Raw genomic sequence first — 24,585 nt, forward strand, 5'->3', positions numbered from 1 at the left:
ACCTCTTTCCCTCTTGATTTCTGGCTGTCTCTATCCAACAAATAAATTAATTCCAAAAAAGAGGGAGAGAGTCAGTATTTGAACTCACCTGTGCACATGGTTTCAGATAAATGAGTATGAACTGTACATCTAGAAGGTAAGATGATGAAGCCAACTCCAAGTATATCTCAAGGGCAATGGCTTCTCAGCAGTACTTGGATCCAGGGACAGGAAAGGAGGTGAATCTGGAGTGGTTCACATGATTCTACTAAGCACCTGACAAGGGCATGAGATGCAGAAGGGTAGCATATATATGGCAAATATATGTTTATATATCTATGAAAAAATTTAAAACTAATGATGGTACATGTTTTCACTTTTTTTTGACATATGAAATTGTATTAATATAGTTTTCTTGATAAGTTAATTTGAGGGGGGAGGGTGATCTTGCTTCTCTGACTACATGGTTTTGCATTTTCTTCATAATGTAACTGAACAGGAGTGTTTGTTTTGTGGCCAAGCATAACAACACTCTCACCTCTGTCAAGCACTATAAGCACATTTCAGGTTCCTGCAATGATAATAGTGTTATATGGGATTTTAAAAAAATATTTATTTATTTTCCCTTTTGCTGCCCTTGTTTTTTATTGTTGTTATAGTTATTATTGTTGTTGTTACTGATGTTGTCGTCGTTGGATAGAACAGAGAGAAATGGAGAGAGGAAGGGAAGACAGAGGGGGAGAGAAAGGCAGACACCTGCAGACCTGCTTCACCATCTGGGAAGTGACTCTCCTCCAGGTGGGGAGCCGGGGCTTGAACCGGGATCCTTAGTCTGATCCTTGCGCTTTGTGCCACGTGTGCTTAAGCTGAACAATGTTCTGGTAAAATAAATAAATAAATGAGTGAATGAGTAAATAATAAATAAATAAGCAAACAAACAAATTAACGAAGGCCAGTTAGTGGCATGCCTCATTGAGCACAGCACATGTTCAAGGACCCAAGTTCAAGCCTCTGCTCCCTACCTACAGGGGAGATAGTTCACAAGCTGTAAAGCGGTTCTGCAGGTCTCTCTCTCTCTTCCTCTCTCTTTCTTCCTCACCCCCTCCCTCTCCCTCCCTCTGGATTTTCCCCTCCCCTCTCAACTTCTCTCTATCCTGTCAAACAAAATAAAATGAAAGAAAAAAAAAAGAAGAAAAAATGGTCACCAAGAGTGGTGGATCCATAGAGCTGGCAGCAAACCCCAGCAATAATACTGGTGGCAGTTTAAAATAATTAATTAATTAAATACAATATATTTTTAAAAGGAGGCACTGAAAAGTCAAGTTACTTGCCATAAGTCAGTGGGACTGACTTCACCACTAGCTTGAAAGTGTGCCTTTCCCACTCTGTCCTACTGTCATCTATTGCTAATAACTGCTTAAAGATGTCTTACATAATGTAGAGCTTCTACATAGGAAAAAAAAAACAATTGAATGTTTTCATTTCAGTGATTCACCTGATGTTGCACACCCCTCTTGAAAGAAATAAAATCCACTTTGGAATCCACTGGTTCAGAGATAAATGTACTTTTCCCAATATGGCTGAACTTTGTTCTGTGCACAGACAATCTGAATGATGCTTCCCAGTGCCTTTGAGCTTGCTGCTCACTGATGCTTTTAGCCTTTCACCTGTGCCTGTGGAATTTTCTTCTAAACTTCAGGCAATTGTTTAGATACCTGAGTCTTTTGAATAAAATGCCTCACTGATTGGAGTATTTCATGGGTTGGATTTCCTGAGATAGTCTTGGGAATGCAAAGAGATCATTTTTTTCATATCACAGACACATTTTGCTCCTTCAGAATTAATGCGCTCTGGAGGGACCCACAAGGTATTCATCCTGGATAAACAGGTTTCTTATGTAATATGAATGTATTCGGACATCCCAACAGAGTAAAACACAACAGGCTTTTGTTCATGAAGCATAGGTTTGTAATACTGATCATTTTTTCATTCACTTTCAACAGGAACTACAGTTATCTAGTGGGTTCCTGTTTTGCAAAATATTTTCCTCAAAGCTATTAGCAGATATCTTCAGGGAATAGATAGGCAGAGAATATAAAGCTTTTTTTTTTTAATTTGCCTGACTGAATTTGTACATTGTTTTACTTGAGTGATTTCCTCTGTTTCCTATTTGATTAATTTGCTTTAGAAATAAAGACATCCTTCTTAGCTTAAATGTTTACTTTTTAAAGTGTTGGTTATCCTACATCTATCCCCTAATTGTACCTTGATTGGCTAACACTGGCCGCACCATTTTAAAAGGAGATTTTTAACATTACTATCCATGCTTTTATGAAGACAGATTTTTTTCTGACCCCTTCTAATGGAATTGATGTGTTTATAAATTAAAGTTACATTAAGTAAGAGAAAGAATAACAAAAGGATCCTTAGGTGTTGCACTTCTACTTTTTTGTAGTCTTAAATGTGAGCACAAGAGAGAGGTGAACTGTACATTGACTCGACTTTCCATTTAGATTCCGCAGTGGTGGAATTCCCAAGAGACAATCACATGATTGTCTCTCCAAGCCCTGGGGTCCTAGAAGCTGGAGGACAAAACTGGCTCATTGTTTGGCCTTCTGCGTTGCTGCATTGTGATCAGTGAGCACAGAACCAATATTGTGTTCAGTTGGACCACTGGATGGAACATAATTACCACACCTCAGTTGTTAGTCCAGGATACTGGCTCATAATACTCTCACTCTTGAGAAAATCCCAGAGACACTTAATTGCTGTGGAGAACTCAGATTCCATGACTCATTCCAAAGATTGCACCATTTGGCTCACCTGATATGTATCTACCCTAGAGTTCCTGTTGTCGGTCTTTCTCTCTCTCCCTCTCTCTCTCTCTTTCTCCCTCTCTCTCTCTCTCTCTCTCTCTCTCTCTCTCTCTCTGTGTTGCTTTGTAGACATTTGGTTGCTATATGAGTAGTTGTTCATAAAGGATAAACAAAGACTTCATGCAGAGGATGATATGCAGGAGTGTCCAGTGTCTGACCTGATAGGTTTATGAGTTAAGTGGGTGCCCACAGAGAAGGAACTTAGGAAAACTGCAGAGAGGACAACTCAGTTATTCTGTCTTGCACTCACTGTGTGCTTAAAGTTTGCCTCTGTAAGTCAATAATTAATGTTCTGGAAGTGTCTTGTATGTGTTTTGAAGCTCTGGTATTAGTTGCATCCCCATTTAGTATTGTGAAAGTTCTTTGCCCTTTTTGTCATTCTGTAATGTGCCTCATCAGTTCACTTATCCCTATAGAATTTTAGGATAATTCTGGACTTTAAGATAGTTCTGCAGTTTACTTTCTCTGATACTGACTTGTTTGAACAGTCTCCCTGTGATTTTACTCTTATGTTTCAAGTAAGTTTCACTTAAATAGTATTATCATTGAGTCACAATTTTTTTTGTACAATCTCATAATCTCTGTCTTTAATTGCTGTGCTTTAGAGTATTTATGTTTATTTTATTTTTAAAATTTTTTATTTATAAAGAGGAAACACTGACAAAACCATAGGAAGAGGGGTACAATTCCACACAATTCCTACCACCAGAACTCCATATCCCATCCCCCCCCATAGCTTTTCTATTCTTTATCCCTTTGGGAGTATGGACCCAAGGTCATTATGGGATGCAGAAGGTGGAAGGTCTGGCTTCTATAATTGCTTCCCCACTGAACATGGGCGTTGACAGGTCAATCCATACTCCCAGCCTGTCTTTCTCTTTCTCTACGAGGGTAGGGCTTTGGGTAAGCGGGGCTCCAGGAAACATTGGTGGGGTCTTCTGCCCAGGGAAGTCTGGTTGGCATTATCTTAGCATCTGGAACCTGGTTGCTGAAAAAAGAGTCAACATATAAAGCCAAACAAATTGTTGACTAATCATGAACCTAAAGGCTGGAATGGTTCAGATGATGAATTGGGGGGGGGGGTCTTCCTTTTGTAAATAGTTAGTAGGCCTATTTTAGTTATATTCCAAAAAGCCCATGACTATACTAGTTTTTTTTTTTTTTTTTTTTTTTTTTTTAGCCTGACATCTGATATGCAGGTGGATCCAGGTTATTTTCTGGGAGATGATGTCATGGCTGGAGAAAGGACCAGAAAGCTGGATCAGGGAAGAGAGTAGCTCCAAAATATGGGAAAGGTGTATAAATATTGTTGACTGTAAACTCCATCTTTTTGATTTTATCTGGGGCCCATGTTCAGCCTAGGAGCCTATGTGACCTCTGCATCCCTGTAGATCTGAGCTCACATTCTGTGGTCATGAGTAGGAATGTTCCAGGCTTCCTTAGTTTCAGGACCCATCTTCCTCAGGTAGAACACAAGAATATGTTGTCTAACCTCCCTTTGGAGGATGGAACATTCTCTGCTATTGTTGATCCACGTTGAGGCAAGGTCTTATGGGAGCCCACAAAGGGGTCTATTGTGTTGTTCCTGATAGAGATGACCAGTAGCAATGGAGAGAAGGATTTATTCTAGGTCTAGGCCCATCATCTCTGTTTGGGGATCTCAGGACTCCCCAACTAGGGCCCCCAGCTGATGGGGTGACCTGATAGTGACTAAAGAGTAATTTTTTTTTTTTTTGCCTCCAGGGTTATTGCTGGGCTCAGTGCCTGCACCACGAATCCACTGCTCCTGGAGGCCATTTTTTCCCTTTTGTTACCCTGGTTGTTTTTATCGTTTTTGTGGTTATTATTATCATTGCTATTGATGTCATTGTTGTTGGATAGAACAGAGAAAAATGGAGAGAGGAAGGGAAGACAGAAGGGGAGAGAAAGATAGACACCTGCAGACTTGCTTTACCACCTGTGAAGCGACTCCCCTGCAGGTAGGGAGCAGGGGGCTCGAATGGGATCCTTATGCAGGTCCTTGCACTTTGCGCCACGTGCGCTTAACCCGCTGTGCTACTGCCCGACCCCCTAAAGAGTAATCTTTAAAGTGTGCCAATCTCTTCCCCTTCTTCTAGCATTTGCCCTTCTTCCATAGCCAGTCAACAGCGTCAGGTTGAGCCTGATGTAAAGTTTCGAGACCTCCTTTGAATCTGGAGAGGTGGCAGTCGTTGACTATGTGGGTCATAGTCTGTCTGGAGCCGCAGGGGCAGTTCGGGTCGTCTCTGGCTCCCCAGAGATGGAACATAGCGGCACACCGGCCATGGCCTGTTCGATAGTGATTGAGGAGGGGCAATCATAACGTGCTAGGTCAAAGCCGGGTTGATGCTTGCAGGGGTCTGTGATGAGGTGTTTGTTCTTTACCTCAGCTGACTGCCAACTCTGTTTCCAAGAGTCTGGAACAGAGAAGTTCAGTGTAGGCGTAGGAGAGCAGATTGAATGACGAGATGTCAAGCGTTGGACAGGGTGGGTGAAGATATCCGCGTATATTGGCAGGTCCGGTAGAGCGTAGACGTGGGAAATGAACTTAGATGATGCCGCATCCTGACGAATATCTGGCGGGGCGATGTTGCTAAGAACTGGCAGCCATGGAACCGGGGTGGAACGGATGGTTCCAGAAATTATCCTCATGGAGGAATATAATTTGGAATCGACCAAGTGGACATGGGGGCTACGGAACCATACTGGGGCACAGTATTCTGCAGTGGAATAGCATAATGCCAGAGATGATGATCGTAGTGTGGAAGCGCTTGCGCCCCATGAGGAGCTGGCAATTGGGTTAACTTCGAAAATCCCATTGTTAGTATTTGCTATATCATACACAGCATCACCATAATTTATATCCTTTGGCATTATTTGTATACAACTGTGTCTTATAGAGTAATGCCACTGGTTGCTTCTGTTCTCCCTAGTCTAAGCTTTTAAGAAAGTCAACATTTCAATGATTTATATGACTGCAAGTTAATGGGAGAGTACATAAACACCATTCCCACCATCAAAAGACTGTGTCCCATCCCATCCTCCCCTCTCCTGCCGACCCACCCCAGTGAAGCCAAACATTTGCCCTCACCCTCAGCCCAGAGATTTTTACTTTGGTGCCCTACTAGAGTATTTATGTTAATGTAATCTCTGTGTGGTTGAATTAACACCTGCCTTCTTAGTAATAGTTTTGTATTTGCCCCATTTATTCTTTATTCCTTTTCCTCTTCTGTGTTTTTTGAAAATTATTTTTATGATTTACTTTGTTATGTTGACTATTAATACCTTAATTATTTTTTTTAGGGATTGTCCTAGAGTTTACTATATTCTTGCTTATTTATCAGTGGACTGCACAATTCTGATTTATGGTGGTATCAGGGATTGAACCTAGAACCTTGAAGACTCAAGTATGAAAGCCTTTCGCATAATAATTATGCTATCTCCCTGGTTCCATATTCATCTCTAATTACAGTTGATATAGTTTAAAATAATAATATGCTTTATGTGTAGTATGAGACCTTGTAAAGAGGTATGCTCCCAATTCATTCCTTTCATTCTTTGTGTGATTACTATGTTTTTTAAAAAATATCTTTTACATATTTTATTTTTATGTGAGAGGGGAATACAGAGAGAGACCAGAGCACTGCTTTTTTTTTTTTTACACTAGTGCGTATTTATTATTTTATTTTATTTTTTTAAAATTTATTTCTTTATTGGGGAATTAATGTTTTATATTCAACAGTAAATACAATAGTTTGTACATGGATAACATTCCCCAGTTTCCCATTTAACAATACAACCCCCACTATGTCATTTATCATCCTTCATGGACCTGTATTCTCCCCACCCACCCACCCCAGAATCTTTTACTTTGGTGCGATATGCCAATTACATTTCAGGTTCTACTTGTGTTTTCATTTCTGATCTTGTTTTTCAACTTCTGCCTGAGAGTGAGATCATCCCATATTCATCCTTCTGTTTCTGACTTATTTCACTCAACATGATTTTTTCAAGGTCCATCCAAGATCGGCTGAAAACGGTGAAGTCACCATTTTTTACAGCTGAGTAGTATTCCATTGTGTATATATACCACAGCTTCAGAGCCCTGCTTTATGGCAATTTATGGCAGTGCTAGGGACTAAGGCTGGGACCTTGGTGCCAAAGGCATGACAGTCTTTCCCATAATTGTTATGCTGTCTTCCTAGTCCTGACTGCTATGTTTTGCATTATATGTGCTATAAATATAGTACATTGTGACTTCCACTTTAGACCATCAATTGTATTTTAGAGCATTTTAAAATAATAATAAAAAATATCAATTCATTTTTCTCTTTATTAAAATCATTTTCAGGGCTCTTCATTCTTTATATAAATGCAGTGTTTTGTCTGGTATCATACTGATCCTACCTTTTAATACTTTCTTATAGTGCAGGTTTTCTGGAATAATTCTATTAGTTTTTTGCTTGTCTGAAAAAGTCTTTATACTACCCCTTTTTATTATTTTTTATTTATAAAATGGAAATATTGACAAGACCATAGGATAAGAGTAATACATTTCCATACATTGCCCAGCCCCAGAGCTCCATATCCAATCCTCTCCACTGATAGCTTCCCTATTCTTTATCCCTCTGGGAGTATGGACCTAGGATCATTGTGAGGGTACAGAAGGTGGAAGGAGTGGCTTCTATAACTGCTTCTCCAATGAACATGGCCAGCCAATACATACTCCCAGCCTGCCTCTCTCTTTCCCTAGTAGGGCAGGGATCTGGGGAGGCAGGGCTCCAAGACACATGGTGGGTCCTATGCCCAGAGAAGTTGGGTTGGCATCATGGTATCATCTAGAACCTGGTGGCTGAGAAAAAGTTAAGATATAATGCAGAACAAATTGTTGACTAATCATGAACCTAAAGGCATGACTATTACAGATGAAGACTGGGGGTCTCTGTTTTAGAAAAAGCTGATAGGTCTGTTTTAGGTATATCCCAGAGGGCCCATGATTTTACTACTTTTTGCCTGAGACTGACATCTGATATGCAGGTGGACCCAGGTACTCCTCCCCTTTTCACATGATACAGAATTTTGAGTTGATTTTTCTTTCTTTTAGTACTTTAGAGCTGTCACATGCTTGATTTGTATGAGAAAAGTCTGATGTAATTCTCATCTTTATTTTTTTGTGTGTTCTGTACGTCTCTCTCCCTCCCAATTCAGGTTTCAAGGTTTCCCATCTGTTTTCAGTTTTTAGACTTTTAAATGCAGTCTCTAACCTCCTACTTTGTGTGTGTATGTGTGTGTGTATGTGTGTTTATCTTGATTTCTGTTTTCTGAACATCTTGGATGTGGTCTAATGAATGTGTGCCTTTCATTAATTTTGGAGAATTCCTGGACAATATTTATTTTCTTTTCCTTCACTTCGGTTCTACTTACATGTATGAGAGACTGACATTGCTCACAACTCATGAGTAGTCTGTTCTGTTCTAGTCAGTTTCCTCTTTATATTTCACTTTGGGTAACTTATGGTGACATAAATTGAGATTCACTGTTTCTTTTCTCGACTGTGTGAAGTCTTCTTGTGAGCCTGTAGAAGGCATTGTTCATCTTTATTAACAAGCTTTCTTTACCAGAGCACTGTTTAGCTCTGGTTTGTGGTGATTTTAGAGGTTAAACCTGGGAGCTTAGAGCCTCAGGCTTGAAAGTTTTTTGTTTAGCCTTTTGCTAATCTCCCTAGCCCTGTTACCATATTTTGCCTCCCCCCCCCCTTTTCTGGCCTCTTTATTTTGCCACTCTCCAATGACATCGTCCATCGGTCGTATATCTTGTCCATCTTTCCCACTAAGCATATTAATCCTAGATTTTTTTTTTTTCTTTGCAATGTCAGGGCCTTTTACAGGCACAATACCGCCACTCAGCAGCTGTCTCTGGGCCAGTTTTCTCATTCCTCTATTTCTTAGGGGGAGAAGGAGAAGCAACACACAGAGGGGAGGGACACCACAACATTGCTCCACCACTTTTGGAGCTCTCCTTAGTGCATTCCCTGGTACTCCCATGTAGAATAAGAGCTCAAATACAGGGTCTCACTCATGGTAAGGTATGTGACCTACTGGCTGAACTATTTCTCATCCCCTGATCATAGTTTTTTTATGACTACTCTTCTCTTCTACTCATCATCTCCCCCCCCCCCCCATAGTTCTAATACCTGGGTCACATCTGAATTTGGTTCTCTCAAATTCTTTGTCTCTAGAGAGTTTATTGTTTTACTTTTTGCTTCTTTGTGTGTCTCATAATCTCTGGTAGAAAGTTGGACTTTGGGAGTCTGGCGGTAATGCAGCGGGTTATGCGCGGGTGGTGCGAAGTGCAAGGACCCGCTTAAGGATCCCGGTTGGAGCCCCCTCCCCACCTGCAGGGGAGTCGCTTCACAGGCAGTGAAGCAGGTCTGCAGGTGTCTTTCTTCCCCCCCCTTCCCCTCCTCTCTCCATTTCTCTCTGTCCTATCTAACAATGACGACAACAGTAATAACTGCAACAAGAATAAAAAACAAGGGCAACAAAGGGGAAAATAAATAAATAAAAAGAAAAAAAAAGAAAGTTGAATTTATCAGTTGGAATTGCAGATACTGATTAATGGCACTTAACACCTGGAAATGGGATTACCCTGCTGATTTCTAGGAAAATCTGCAGTGTGGGGATGGGCCCAGTGTAGTCAGGAATTTTGAACCACTTCGGAGATTTTTCTGTTATCTGCAGTACAGAGTTAAAAAAATTCTCAGAGTCACTTTGAGCTTAGGGTAGGAGTCAGATAGGTTATCAGAGGTGTTTGTCCTTCATGCCTCTTCCTACCCTGTGGAAGACTTCATCAGAGAAGACTATTACTTAATACTTAGTACTTGCTAGCCTGATGTGGGTTGGGAGTCAAACAGTGGGAGAACATTCTCTTGTTCTGTTTCAGCTTAGTCTTTTTTTAAAATGTATTTATTGGACTGAGGAGACAGCAGAATGGTTATGCAAAAAAACTTAACATGCCTGAGGCTGTAAGGTTCCAAGATCAATCCCTAGCACCACCATAAACCTGCACTGAGCAGAATTCTCTCCCTCTCCCCCTTCCCTGTATATTAAAAATACATATATATGACAAAAATAAAGAAAACCAGAAAAATCACTCTAGTACATGTGATGCCAGAGATTGAACTCTTTGTCTACTGCATCACCTCTCTTCTGAGTCTGGACCAGAGCTCTCAGAGGTTGCTGCTTTGGCCACAGTGGTTGAGGTACTCAATGATAAAACAATAGGGAGAGGATATAGGTAAGGTTTATGTCCTCACAGGGCTGCTGCTTCCTCCCCAGGCCTCCACCCCCAGAGAGATGTTCTCTGCTCTTGTGCCTATGAGCCTTGGGTAAGATCTGTGGAGACAGTCCTGCCAGGGAAAATGAATTTCTCTTGGGTCAATGGCTCCCAAGGGTTTTGTATCCTGCCAGCCCACAGTAGGCTGCTAATGGTTCATTATATTTTTTATTTTATTTATTTATTTATTTATTTTTGCCTCCAGGGCTATTGCTGGGGCTTGGTGCCAGCACTACAAATCCTCTACTCCTGGAGGCCATTTTTTTCCTTTTTTTTTTTTAGAAAATAGGATAGGACAGAGAGAATTTGAGAGAGGAGGGGAAGATAAAGACCTGCAGACCTGCTTCATCATTTGTGAAGTAAACCCCCTGCAGGTAGGGAGCTGGAGGCTCAAACCTGGATCCTTGCTCTGGTCCTTGCTCTTTGTGCTATATGCGCTTAACCTGGACCACCCACCCTCACTTTTTTTTTTTTTTTAACTAGAGCATTGCTCATCTCTGGCAAATGGTGCTGCCAGGGGTTTAACCTGGAGCCTCTGGGGCCTCTGGAGCCTCAGCTTTGCAAGTCCATGTTCAACCACTGAGTTCTTCTCTGGTCCCTCATTACACTCATACTTTATTATTATTATTTATTATATAGGAATAGATGGGTAGAGAGACAATGGAAGAGCCTGCAGCACCAAAGCTTCCTTCCTGGTGGAGGCCAGGCTTGGTTGTCCTGTGACTTAAGTTCTCTGGTGGGTTCTAGAAAGGTTACCATTTTATAACATGGCAGTTTCCATTTGTTGTAACAGTATAAAACACTTTCTTCCCAGATGGCCACATCTTTGAGATCGCTTTTTTTAAAAACAAAAAAACAAAAAAACAGATTTTATTTATTAACACAAGAAAAAGGGGGGAAAGAAAGAATCAGAGTATCAGTCTGCCATATGGGATACCAGGGATTGGACTTGGGACCTCATGCTTCCTACTCTAACACCCTGGGAATGCTTTCATTTACTGCTCATTCAAGATTTGAGATTGGCATGTGGCTGCTTCTCTGGGTGCGGTTAAATCTTGACTCTCATGTGCACTAGCATAAAAACATGGCTAATGTCCTTGCAGAAACTTGGGGACTGTGGCAGCCCTGGAGCCAGTGTAGTGTCACGTGCGGGGACGGTGTCAGAGAACGTCGCCGTGTGTGCCTGACTTCCTTCCCCTCCAGACCCAGCTGCCCTGGGATGTCTTTGGAGGCCTCTCTGTGCTCCCTGGAGGAGTGTGCTGGTAGGTATTCTCCATTCCTTCTGGGACTCCCTGCCCAAAGCTTCCATCAGAGGTAATGTTGAGCCTGGGCCTTCCCGGAAGTTGCCAGTTCAGTTTCAGGATTAGACTCTCTAACACTATTACTGCTGCTGGCTTTGCTGCTACTGCATTCCTTTGTGTATCTATCTAGACTAGTTTGCCTGTGAGATGATGGGGGTTTAACAATGTGGAAGACAGAGAAATGGCAAGGGGTTTTTTATCTCAATTGAAGATACAGACATATGAAAAAAAAAATATATATATATTGGCACCACCAGAGTTATCACTGGGACTCGGCACATGCATAACTCCACCATTCCTGGTGATCATGGTTTTTCTTTCTTCTGCGTAGAAATAGGCAGAGAAAGATACGCAGAGAGGATGAAATGCATCACAGCACTACTCCACACCTTATGAAGCTTCTCTCACTGCAGGCACTCCCATGTAGGGATCCAGGGTTTGAACCCTGAGTTTTTGTGCATAGTACTATGTGAGCTCTATCAGGTAAACAGTTCCTATGAAAAAAAAAAATTGTCTTGGTTGTTTCTTCTTTCTTCCTTCTGCTTGCCCCCATTGGGAAACAAGGATAGTTTTTTTTTTTTTTTCCTTTTCATAATCCCAGGAATCTTACACCATTCTTTTTTTTTTTTTAAATATTTATTTCTTCCCTTTTGTTGCCCTTGTTTTATTGTTGTTGTAGTTATTGTTGTTGTTATTGATGTCGTTGTTGGATAGGACAGAGAGAAATGGAGAGAGGAGGAGAAGACAGAGGGGGAGAGAAAGACAAACACCTGCAGACCTGCTTCACCACTTGTGAAGCAACTCCTCTGCAGGTGGAGAGCTGGGGGCTCGAACCAGGATCCTTAAGCCAGTCCTTGTGTTGGTCCTTGTGTTTGTGCCACGTGCACTTAACCCACTGCGTTACCACCCAACTCCCACACCATTCTTTTTTTAAATGAGGTGCAGCACTCTGTCTTACCCTCTGACAGGCCCCACTCAGGAAGAGAAGGTGGGGAGATATCTTCTATCATCTCTAGGGAAAACTATGTGTTAGTTATTGAATGGATACAGAGAAAAGGGGATAGATAGATAGATAGATAGATAGATAGATAGATAGATAGATAGATAGATAGATAGATAAAGAGAAAGACCGACCAACCTTCAGTACTGCTTCACTGATCCAGAAGCTTCCTCTCTGCAGGTGGAAACCAGGGGGCTTGAACCTGGGTCCTTGCACACTGTGATATGTGCACTTGATGGAGTGTGCCATAGCTTTGCTTCCACTTGGGGGAAAATATCATTCATCTGCTCTGGTCACAGTGACAATGATACTGCCTTGTTCTGCCTGCACACCAGCCCAGCTTCTGACTTACAGCCCCACTTCCCACTCAGGTGGTCAGTCCTTGCTCAGTGCTGTTCCTTAGGTAAACTCCTCTGTCAAGTCCTACTGCCTTCTACTCTCCAATGCCATGTTAGAAGCCCTTCCTTTAGCTCCCTGTCAGGTTGAATCTGGAAGATTGAGGTGTTTTTTTCTTTGATTCTTGGAGCACCATTTGCCCAAACCACAGGCACCTGGCAACACTTAGGCCAGCTCCTGCCTTAGGGGAATCTTTATTGTCTGCATTCTGGCATGCTAATGCCAAGGACATTCCCCTCTCCCTCCTCCCGTGTTGTTCCTATTGCTTTTTTTTTTTTTTTTCCACCAGAACACCACTCAGCTGTGGTTTATGATGGTACTGGGGAGTGAACAACCCAGGAGCTAAGAGCCTCAGGCAGGAAAATCATTTGCATAAACATTATGCTATCTCTCCAGCCCCCCACAGTGTTTTTCTTGTCACAACTCCAGGTTCAGCCCCTTCTCTTCAACCTGCTTCTTTTTAAAAAAAAAAAAAAAAATTTCCCTTTTGTTGTCCTTGTTGTTTATCATCCTTGCTGTTGTTATTGCTGTCCTTGTTGTTGTGAAGCAACCTTCCTGTAAGTGGGGAGCTGGGAACTCCAACTGGGATCCTGATGAGCTTTCCCCATGTGCTCTTAACCTGCTGCACCACCAGCTGGGCTCCCCCTCAACCTGCTGTTCTTTCATGAATCCCACTTCCCAGCCCAAATCTATTCTTTTTCCTGCTCATACTGCTTTCTAAGACTCTTCTCTATTACTTATTTATTTATTTACTCCCTTTTGTTGCCCTTGTTGTTTTATTGTTGTTGTAGTTATTGTTGTTATTGATGTCATCATTGTTGGATAGGACAGAGAGAAATGGAGAGAAGAGGGGGGAAGACAGAGAGGGAGAGAGAAAGACAGATAATCTGCAGACCTGCTTCACCGCCTGTGAAGTGACTCCCCTGAAGGTGGGGAGATAGGGGCTTGAACCGGGATCCTTACACCGGTTCTTGCGCTTTGTGCCATGTGCGCTTAACTCGCTGTGCTACCACCTAACTCCCCTCTATTACTTCTTTTCTTTTTCTCCATTTTTTTTAAATTTGTGCTTTAATAATGGTTTAGAAGATTGTGAGATTATGGGATATATAGTTCCACACATTTCCCACCACCAAAATTCTGTGCCCACACTGCCCAACAGTAACTACTATGGTTTGCACAACGTGTTAGAGAAAGTTTGGTCACTTTTTTTTTTTTTTAGTATTTAAAGATATTTTATTTATTAGATAGAGACTGAGAGAAATTGATAAGGAAAGGAGAGATAGGCACCAGTAGCACTGCTTTACCGCTTGTGAAGCTTCCCCTTTGCAGATGGGGACTGGAGGCTTGAACCTGAGTCCTTGTACATGGTAACAAATACACTCAACCAAGTACACTCAACCTGGCTCCCGGTCACTTTTTTTTATTTTTCCTGATTCATGAGTTTCAATTCCTTATATTCCATATAGGAGTGAAACCATCCAATAGCTGTGTTTCACTTCCTTCCTTCCTTCACTAAGCATAATCACCTCTAGCCACATTCTTTTGTCCCAAAGGACATAGTAGCATTTTTTAAAAAAAATCACAGGGTAGTATTCCTTTGAATATATGTCCCATAGCTTCTTTATCCAGTGATCTGTTGATGGATATTTAGTTTGCTTCCACTCCTAGGTAACCATGAATAATGCAGCTATGCACTCAGGAGTGGACATATCCCTTTGTTAGTGTTTTCTTCTACTTTCTCTACTCTTTTCTTTACAAGTCCTCTCACTTCCCACAGCTCCTTCTATGTGTACCTGCTTCTTATATGTTATGCTAAGACAGTCAAGCTAGAGTTCCCTAACACTCCAGTTTTAAATCACTTGCTGCTGACTTCTGCCTTTGGAAGCCGCAACAGTATAGCCCATTTATTGATCCTCTAAAATACATCAGCAATTTAAATATGCAATCTCACTTAAACTTCACACTCTTCAGGGTAGTAATGATTCTCCAGGGCTCACATCTTGAGAGCTTACAGCCTGCCAGGCATTTTCCTGTATGCCTTTCACAAGTGAAGTAGGTATATAATTATCTCTATTTACACACTAGGACTCTATGAGCCGAATAAGTGACCTGTCTAAGATTATAGAGTTTCTTAGAAAGCAAGGAACACGTTTTGTCTTTTTTTCCCCCCATCAGGATCATCACTGGGGGTTGGTGCATGCACAGTACAACCACTACTCCTGGTGTCTTTTTTTTTTTTTCCTTCTTTTTATTTGACAGGACAGAGAGAAATTTAGAGGAACGGGGGAAATAGAGAAGACGAGAGAGAGACCTGCAGCACTTCTCTGTTTATGAAGAAGTGCCCCGTATGTGGGCACTAGGGGCTTAAACCCCAGCACTTGCACATGTAACATGTGTGCTCAACTACGTGTACCACCTCTTCATCCCTGTAAGCGGGGAACTAGTTCTAACTCCATGCTGAGCTGGGGTTATAAAATACTTGGCAATGGGAGTCAGGTGGTAGGTAGCACAGTGGGTTAAGCACACATGGTGCAAAGCACAAGGACCAGCATAAGGATCCCAGTTTGAGCCCCCAGCTCCCCACCTGCAGGGAAGTCGCTTCACAGGTGGTGAAGCAGGTCTGCAGGTGTCTGTTTGTCTCTCCCCCTCTCTGTCTTCCCCTCTTCTCTTCATTTCTCTCTGTCCTATCCAACGATGACGACAACAATAACTACAACAACAAAACAAAACTAGCATAAAATACTTGGCATTATATTCAGGCCAGCCTAGCATTCCAGAAGTGTCAACAATCTGAAATTGGCAGTTTTGGGGGCAGATGATAAAACTTCATTTTCTGTCATCATAATTCTTGTGTTTCTTTATTTTTTTTATTATCTTTATGTATTTGCTAGATACAGCCAGAAATCAAGAGGGAAGGGAGTGAGAGGAAGAGAGACACCTGCAACACTGCTTCATCACTCATGAAGCTTCCCCCTGCAGGTGGGGACCAGGGGCTCAAACCCAGGTTCTTGTGCACTGTAACGTGCACTCAACCAAGTGAGCCACCACCCGGCCTCATCATAATCCTTTAACACAGGGTGGAAACTAAATGTTCATACATTATAGATTAGAAAAAAAAAATATATATATATAAAAGGTAGGTGCTACAGGCACCACAGCTTCTATAAATGTCCCTCAGGTATATGCTTCCTGGGTAAAAATGATAATTTCTTCCAAGCATGTCCCTTTTCAACTGAACACATCTCACATTCTTTTTTTTTAATTTTTAAATATTTATTTATTTTCCCTTTTGTTGCCCTTGTTTTTTTATTGTTGCTGTAGTTATTATTGTTGTTGTTATTGATGTCATCATTGTTGGATAGGACAGAGAGAAATGGAGAGAGGAGAGGAAGACAGAGGGGGAGAGAAAGAATCTATCCTCATAGCAGTGTTACTGCTCCCTGCTGATGAAGGGACAAGTCAGGAAGGGTCCTCTATTGTCAGACCGTTTGCACTTAGCTGGGGGTTGAGTTGGCTTGGTTTTGAAAGGATAGATTCTTTTATACCAGAGTACTGCTTATGGTAGTGGCTTATGGTAGTGCAGAAGGTAGAAGCTAGGACCTCAGAGCCTTGGGCATGAAAGTCTTTTTGCATAAGCACTAACTATGCTGTTTCCCTGGCCCTGTTTTTTTTTTTTAATATTTACATTTTTATTTTATTAGATAGAGACAGTAATTGAGAGGGGAAAAGGAAACAGGGAGAGACACCTGTAATACTGCTTCACCTGTCCTGAAACTTCTTCATTGTAGGTGCAGATTGGGGGCTTGAACCCTGGTCCTTGTGCAGGGTAATATGTGTGCCCAACTGATTGCACCACCACCGAGTCTCCAAAAAGATTTTTTTTTTGATACTGAATTTTGTTTTTTATTTCACATCCAATCAATGTGGAATGCCTTAGTTTGTCAGAAAGATAGATTAATAGCTGATAAAGGAATGAATGAGTAAATAGATATCTATATGTCAACACATTGGCAGTAAATATAACTTGTTAATCATAATAGAAGATATATGTCCAGAAAGCAATCGATATTTTCTTCTATACCTCAGTGACTTAAACTCCTTTGTTCGATCTTCCAGCTACCTGATAGCATCTTAAGCCATTTGCTGAGGAGATCTCTTTAATCCCAACAATGATTACTTGATTTCAGTTAGGACGTGGAGTTGAGATTTCAGTAGTTCTATTCACTTTCTATACCTCTGAAGGTGGTCAAATACACATCTTGGTCTGTTCACGCAGATGAAAGTACTACAGTGGCCTGTAATGTATCACATTAACCAGAGAACTTTTCAGCTCTTCGGTACTTGCTTAGTCATCTCAGATGTTTGCAAAAAGATATTTTTATGCCAAGATAAATTTAGTTTTTCAGCATAAAAGTAGGAGAATCCAATTGCTGGTGTACCCAGGCTCAGTCTGGTGGGTTTTTTTGTTTGCTATGTCATTACTTAGTAAATATTGCACTAATCAAACTAACATTGGTTGAGTGCCAGAATTGGAATTTATAATGTGTGTGCTTTACCAGGAGAGCTACCCAGTCAGCCCTCTGGAGTTGGAATTTATAGATGAACCATCTCCCTGTCTTAAGCCATGGCTTATAATGTAGCAGCCTAGCAAACACTGAGCAGGCCCTGCATATATAGCCCAGTATGGAGTCAGCAGTGGCAGATGGAGCCACAGCTTGCTGTGGAAGCTTGTGGGGGTGATAATTCATGCTGGAAACACCTCCATTCTTGGAGGAGTTGCTATTTAAGCTGCAATTTGAGAGCTGAGTAGGTGTCACCCATGGGGCCTGGTAAGAAAGGGAGGTTCCCCCACCCTCTCACACAGGGAACAATAGAAGAAAGCATGGGAGAAGAAGCACTGAAACCCAGAAAAAGGAAATGACTTTGATGTGGCTAAGAGGCAGTGTGCCTGGAAGGATGACAGATGAGGCTTGACAGGTAGACAGAAGCTGAGTACCCCAGGGGTCAGGAGCCTTGGAGGTATGGACCTGTGTTCTAGAAGTCTTTCTCCTTTCCTGTAGGTTACAAGCCAGAAAGGATAGGAGTGGAAGTTAAGAGTTTCTTCTTTCTTTCTCTCTTTCATTTTTCTTTTCTTTTCTTTCTCTCTTTCTTCCTTCCTTTCTTTCATTCCTTCTTTCTTTTTGTGTGGGAGGCAATGGATAGAGTGCATATGTTGCCATGCACAAGGATCCAGGTTCAAGTCCTGGAGGGGGGGAAGCTTCATGCATGAGTGGTAGGACAGTGTTGCAGGTCTCTCTTTCTCCCCTTCCTTTTCATTTTCTCTCTGTTTCTCTATTAGAAAGCATAATAAAAAATAAACAAAAAACATCCAGCAGCAGTGGATTCACTGTCTAGGTACCAACCCTGGTGATGACCCTGGTGGCAATAAGTAAAATGATAAAATAATAAAGAGTTTTTCAGGGGTCCAGAAGATAGTTCATCTAGTAGATTGCATACCCTTTTCCACATGTAAGGACCTGGGTTCAAGTCATGGTTCCTTATGGAAGCACCATGAATAGCACCAGGGGGGAAGCTCCACTGACAGTGGAGCAGTGCTGTGGTGTTTCTCCTCTGTCCTTTTTTTCTTTTTTTAACACTCTGCTGGGAAAGAATGAAGAAGTGATCCGGGAGCAGTGAAATTGTGCATGCCCTTGGCCCACACATACACAGAAAGAGTTTTTTAAGGAACCCTGTTGGTATGCATGAGACCCCTTCTGTTTCATTTGGTTTAAATCCCCCCTGCTTAACACTATTCTATTTACATAACCACTTCATTCTATTTATATAACCGCTGTTAACAAGCACCTCCCTGCAGGGCATTGGTTCAATCCCCACTGTTTCATGATATGTTTTTGCTCCACCCCCCCTCCTTGTCACACCCTGATCCTCTCCTTGTCACACTCTGATTGTCACCAGTCACTTTTCTCTCCACCCTCTCTATGTCACACCCTGTTTCCACCCTACTTGGCAAGTATATATAAAGACAGCATTGTGAGTTTTAGAGTACTGTACCTTGAGTTCAGCTTAGCTCGTCTTAGATTGTGCTGCGTCCTGCATGAATAAAGAGATACTGCCTACAGCTCAACTATGAGTCCCTGGTCGTCTGTTACCCGCCCGTGCCCGTGAAGCCAGCCTGGCGAAAACAACATAACCCATCGAAAACGACATATGGCGCCCACCCATCGAAAACGACAGAACCCAAGTGCAAAATGAAGTGCCAGCAATGGAGACACATAGAAGGTTCAGGGGAGAAAAGTTCTAGCTTTGATGGGAGGTGGAGAGGGAGTGGAAGTCAGGGTGGAAATCAGGATTCTCATCCAGGAAATTCTGTGGGCAGTGATGTCATTCCCTTAATAGCTGACATATCAGAGGAGGCACAGGTCTTGGGAACAGGATGAGGAATGTCGGGCAGCTGAAAGTGTAGGTGGTGGTGTGCCCTAGCTGGAGAGAGCAGAGCTAATTCCTCTCCAAATTAGAGAAGTATTATTGAAAACAAGAGGAGAAGTCATCACAGTAAGCTCCAACCACCAGCCAGTAAGTACTCAGAGGTCAAGGACTATCACAGCAGGACTCCTTCAAATTTGGCTACTGATGGCCTTGCAGGCAGGACATGGGAGCCAGAGGAGACATTGTGGATGTAAGAAGTCAGCAAACATGGAGATCTCTCTCTCTCTCTCTTTCTTTCTCTTTATCTCTCTCTTCCTGTCTTTCTCCCCTTGTCTGGGAACTCCTGGAGCAAGTTATGGCCAGGGCCATTGTGAAATGGTTCTAGAAAGGCCTTTCTAAAATGGGAAGAGCTGAAACTTGTTTCTGTGCTGAGAGAAAAATGCTGTGTAGAAGAGAAGCTAGAGAAGGTTAGGGGGCAAGGGTGGCCAAGAGAACACCAGTAAGATTAGGTGGGAAGAAAGGATGGAAGAGGAGGCTGCACTGTGCTGGTCTGATGGCTTCTGTTTTTTATGACCTAGCAGCCTGTAAGGAAAGGAATTAGGTGCAGGGGCTTGAGGCAGTGCTTCTATAGGGGGCAGAAGACAGAGTTCTTGAGGGACTCAGGGCAGAGATGGTCATAGCTGATAGTGTGCCTGTGTAGGTTCACTATGTTCCACACCGTCTTCAGGATCTGGATGCAGCCACTGAGAATGTAGGCATCTTGGTTTATTAGACTTGGACTTTGGTCACAGAGTAATACATGGGGCATATCTCAATATAAGAGGCCAAGAGAGTAGAGACTATGGAGATAAATTGGCTATGTGATGGGTCTTGGGTGGAAGTTGTTGGTTAGGAAGAATAGTAAGGCCAGGGTTTTGGTCTACAGGTAGCTCACCTGGGAGGTACCTGTTTTTTCATATGCAAGACCCAGGTTTGAATCTGGCCTCCACCCTGCTGTGGGGAGCTTTGGTGCTGTGGTGTCTTTATTTGTTTGTCTGTCTATCTATCTGAAAACACTGGCCCAGAGCAGTGAAGACACTCAGTAGTACATCTAACTCCAGATGGCTTGTGATTCTAAACAAAGTCTGCTTCGACTTGAAACTGTCCTTATCTTATTGTTATGTAAAAAATCTTTTTTTTTAATTCTTTTAGATAGAGACAGGAAAGGCAGATAGTAAAAGAGGGGCCAAGTCGTAGCACATTTGGTTGACTACACATGCTACAATACACAAGGACCTGAGTTCAAGTCCCCTGGTACCTACCTGCAGAGGGAAAGCTTCACAAGTGGTGAGACAGTGCTACAGGTATCTCTCTCCCTCTCCCCATCCCCCTCTTGATTTCTCTCTGTCTCTACCCAAATAAATTAATTAATTAAATATTTTAAAAAATTAAAAGAGAGCGTGGAAGAGACCACAGCACTAAAGCTTCCTTCAGTGTGGCAGGGTCCAGACTTGAACCTGGGTGGAGCACATGGCAAAGTAATGCACTACCCAAGTGAGCTGTGGGTTGTTGTATAAGTCATGACATATATTTCTATGCAAAAATGTGTCATGACTTTAATACTGCACCAGATCTCACTTTATTTTTTTAACTGCTTGATGATTAGAGCCAGCCATTCAGGAGCCTTAAAACTGTGTAGAGAAAGCAATACTGTGGTCCAGGAGGTATTGCAGTGGATAAAGCATCAGACTCTCAAGCATGAGGTCCTGAGTTCAATCCCCGTCAGCACATGTACCAGAGTGATATCTGGTTCTTTCTCTCTCTCTCCTCCTATCTTTCTCATAATAAATAAATAAATAAATAAATAAATAAATAAATAAATTCTTTTTTAAAAAAGAAAGAAAGCAATATTTCTTCCTTTTTGTCCCCGCCCAGCTTTCCAGCCATCCATCCCATCTCCCCTCCAGCCTCAGAGTCCTGCAAAGTCTAATAACATCGTGACGGTCACTGGGATCTCCCTGTGCTTGTTCATCATCATGGCTACTGTGCTTATCACACTGTGGAGGAAGTTTGGCCGGACCCCTAAGTGTGGTACCCCTGCTCGGCACAACTCCATCCACTCACCCAGCTTCCGGAAGAACTCAGATGAGGAGAACATCTGTGAGCTGAGTGAGCAGCGGGGTAGCCTCTCCGATGGGGGCGAAGGGGGCAGCCTGGGGGAAACGGGCATCCCCTTGACCTACCAGCGCAGTGTGCCTGTGACCCCTGAGGATGATGCCTCTGGCAGTGAGAGCTTCCAGTCAAGCGCCCAGAAAATCATCCCCCCTCTCTTCAGCTACCGCCTGGCCCAGCAGCAGTTGAAGGAGATGAAGAAGAAAGGCCTGACAGAAACCACCAAGGTGTACCACGTGTCCCAGAGTCCCCTGACTGACACAGCTATTGATGCTGCAGCTGGCCCTCCAATGAACTTGGAGAGCCTAGAAACCTCTGGGCATAAGTTCAGGATCAAATCCCCATTTCTGGACCAGCCTGGAGTCAGTGCTGGTGCTGGTGCTGGTGCAGGAGAGAGGCCTCCCTCCCAGCTGGATTTCACTGTTGTATCCCCAGCCAGCTGTGCTTTAAGCCCCAGCCAGACTCTGATCCGGAAGTCCCAGCTTAGGCACTTGGGCAGCAGGGGGGGACTGTCTGAGAGGAGCCACCCCCAGGGTTCCCACTTCAGGAGGACGGCCAGCTTCCATGAGGCCAAGCAGGCCCGGCCATTTAGGGAGAGGAGCATGTCCACACTGACGCCTCGCCAGGTCTCCTACAGGACAAGGGCCTGGGACCAAGCAAACGGCAAGCTTAGGCCCCAGAGTCGAGGTGCTAGCTTGCTTCCTGAGAAGCCAGACCCTTTCCAAGGGACTGGGGGAACCAGCATTCCCTTGAGCCTTTCCCCCAAGTCCTATAGCCTGGGGCAGCCTGAAAGAAAACTGGACATGGGGGACTTCCAGGGGGGGTTCACAGCAGGTGGAGAGAGAACAGAGCCTCACAGAACTCGGAGGGGACCCTCACCCAGTCACAGGAGTGTCTCCAGAAAGCAGCCTTCCCCCAGCATCCCCAAAGACAACTACCAGAGGGTCAGCCCTCTGAGCCCCTCACAGTGTAGAAAAGACCGATGTCAGAGCTTCCCGACCCGGCCTGAGTTCGCCTTCTATGACAACACCTTATTTGGCCTCACCGAGGTGGAACAGAGGATGCTGGACCTCCCTGGATACTTTGGGTCGAATGAAGAGGATGAAACCACCAGTACACTGAGTGTGGAGAAGCTAGTTATTTAGACTCAGCACCAGCCCAAGACTTTGTGCCATTGGGCTCCTTTGCCCAGGATGTGGTATCAGCTGTGCAGACTTGGTGTGTAACTGCTTGGACAGCTGTCTGGCTGGTGGGGAAAAAAACAGCTTAGGAGTGTATGTGTGTGTACCTGTGACCTAATGCATCAGAAAGAAGCTATTTTTCCTAAAACTTCCCTTTGTCTTTTTTGTTTGCTGATTTTTTGCTATTGTATTGTTTTGTTCTTTACCAGAGCACTGCTCAGCTCTGGCTTATAGTGGTTTTGGAGATAGAACCTCAGGCATGGAAGTCTTTTCTGCATGGTCTTTATGCTATCTCCCTAGCCACCTTCCCTTGTTATCCAGTTCCTACTGGTTTATTATTAATACCAGCGATAATAAAATCTCAAGAGTAAGCTCCTCATGTAGCTGTCATCTCATGAGATGTGATTTGTATGAAGTGCTTTTTGAACAACTCATTGTCCGTTTCAAACTTGAAACAGATGGGGGTGGGGTCCAGACTATAATAGAGACTGGAACAAAGTGAACTTGCTCACACAACTCTTAGGCTGTAACTAAGTTATACATACAGAAGGATTAACTCCCCCTGCAGGAGCAGAGTTAAGCAAGTGTTATACTTGGCAAATTAATTATTGGCTATTATAGACTAAGCTATGCAGAGCTGTTTATGCCACAGGATATTCTAGAAGTTTCAGACCATTGGGTGATACTGTTTATTATTATTGTTATTATTTATTTGTTTATTCGATAGTAGAGACAGCCAGGAATTGAGAGAGAAGGGGGAGAGACACCTGCAGCCCTGCTTCACTACTTGTGAACCTTTCCCCCTGTAGGTAGGGACCAGGGGCTCAAACCTGGGTCCTTGCACATTATAAAGCACACTCAACCATGTGTGCCACCACCTGGCCCCAGTGATACTGCTTTGTAAAAGCTGTATCTACTAATGGGAGGGGGAGAGGGGGAGGAAAGGAGGGAGGGAGAGAGAGAGAGAGAGAGAGAGAGAGAGGAGCATACACACTACAGCATCACTCTGGCACAAACATTGCCTGGTACTAAACTCAAAACCTCATGCTTGAGAGTCCAACACTATCTACTGCATCACCTCTTGGGTTGTGAGTTGGGTGATATCATTAATGTTTCTGATCTAATGAAAAGTCCTAGTGACTTGACACAGAATTAGGTGAGTTGATTTGCTTTGGAATAACAACATAAGGCAGCAAATCACATGAAACCCTATCCATTGTTCTGAACTAAAAGTAGACCACTTCAGGGGGAATGTATAGTCTCCTGAGAGAGCATTCACTGGGATAGGGCCCAGCCTGGCTCTCAGATGCTAACTGTGTTCCTGACTAAATTGGAAGCAGAGACCATCTCAATATTTCTAAAACCAATGTGTGTGGGCTTTTTTTTTCCTTCTTCAGTATATTTTGTTTTGTTTTGTCAAGTGGGACCTCATACACACATGATTTCACAGCTCCAAGCTGCTTTTTTTATTCAGATAAAGAGACACAGAGGAGAGATACCACAACCCCAGGACTTCCCCCCACCCACCCAGCAAACACACACCAGTGCCATAGCACTTCCCATGTGGTGCTGGGGTTTAAACCTGTATTGTGTGTATGGTAAGACATCACCCTTCCCAGAGAGCTGTCTGTTTCTAAGCCCCTGGTATGCAGAAAGTGTGTGAATTAATCTCAGGTGGATAGAAAGTGTCAAAAATGTCATGATGCATTTAGGAAAACAGGAAAAAATACATTATGAGTTTTCCTGCCACCCAGCAGATTTGACCTTTGCAGCCTAATCCTGCTTAATTGGGAAGGAGAGGGAAATAGGAAAAGAAGTATTTTTAAAATGTTGGTTGAGTCTTCATGCCACACTTTACAGATAAAATATTTGAGGTTCATGGAAGGAGATGTAACTCCTACAGGATTGGACTCATTATTCAA

At 42.9% G+C, this 24,585-nt stretch overlaps 1 protein-coding gene across 3 annotated transcripts in view; it reads left to right on the plus strand.

Moving 5' to 3' along the window:
- Positions 1-23,042, plus strand: part of THSD1 (thrombospondin type 1 domain containing 1) — a 38,424-nt gene extending 15,382 nt beyond the window's left edge. For 2 of the 3 annotated variants that reach the window (XM_060194890.1, XM_007521576.3), the window contains 2 exons: positions 11,312-11,470; positions 21,246-23,042. In XM_060194890.1, coding sequence (XP_060050873.1) covers positions 11,312-11,470; positions 21,246-22,627 — 1,541 coding nt within the window. In that variant the 3' untranslated portion in view covers positions 22,628-23,042. The remainder of the gene's footprint in view (positions 1-11,311; positions 11,471-21,245) is intronic. The other variant, XM_007521577.3, reaches the window with a different exon arrangement.
- The last annotated feature ends 1,543 nt before the right edge of the window (positions 23,043-24,585 follow it).

The sequence above is a fragment of the Erinaceus europaeus genome, chromosome 7 (assembly GCF_950295315.1).
Source record: "Erinaceus europaeus chromosome 7, mEriEur2.1, whole genome shotgun sequence".
NCBI classification, from domain to species: Eukaryota; Metazoa; Chordata; class Mammalia; order Eulipotyphla; family Erinaceidae; genus Erinaceus; species Erinaceus europaeus.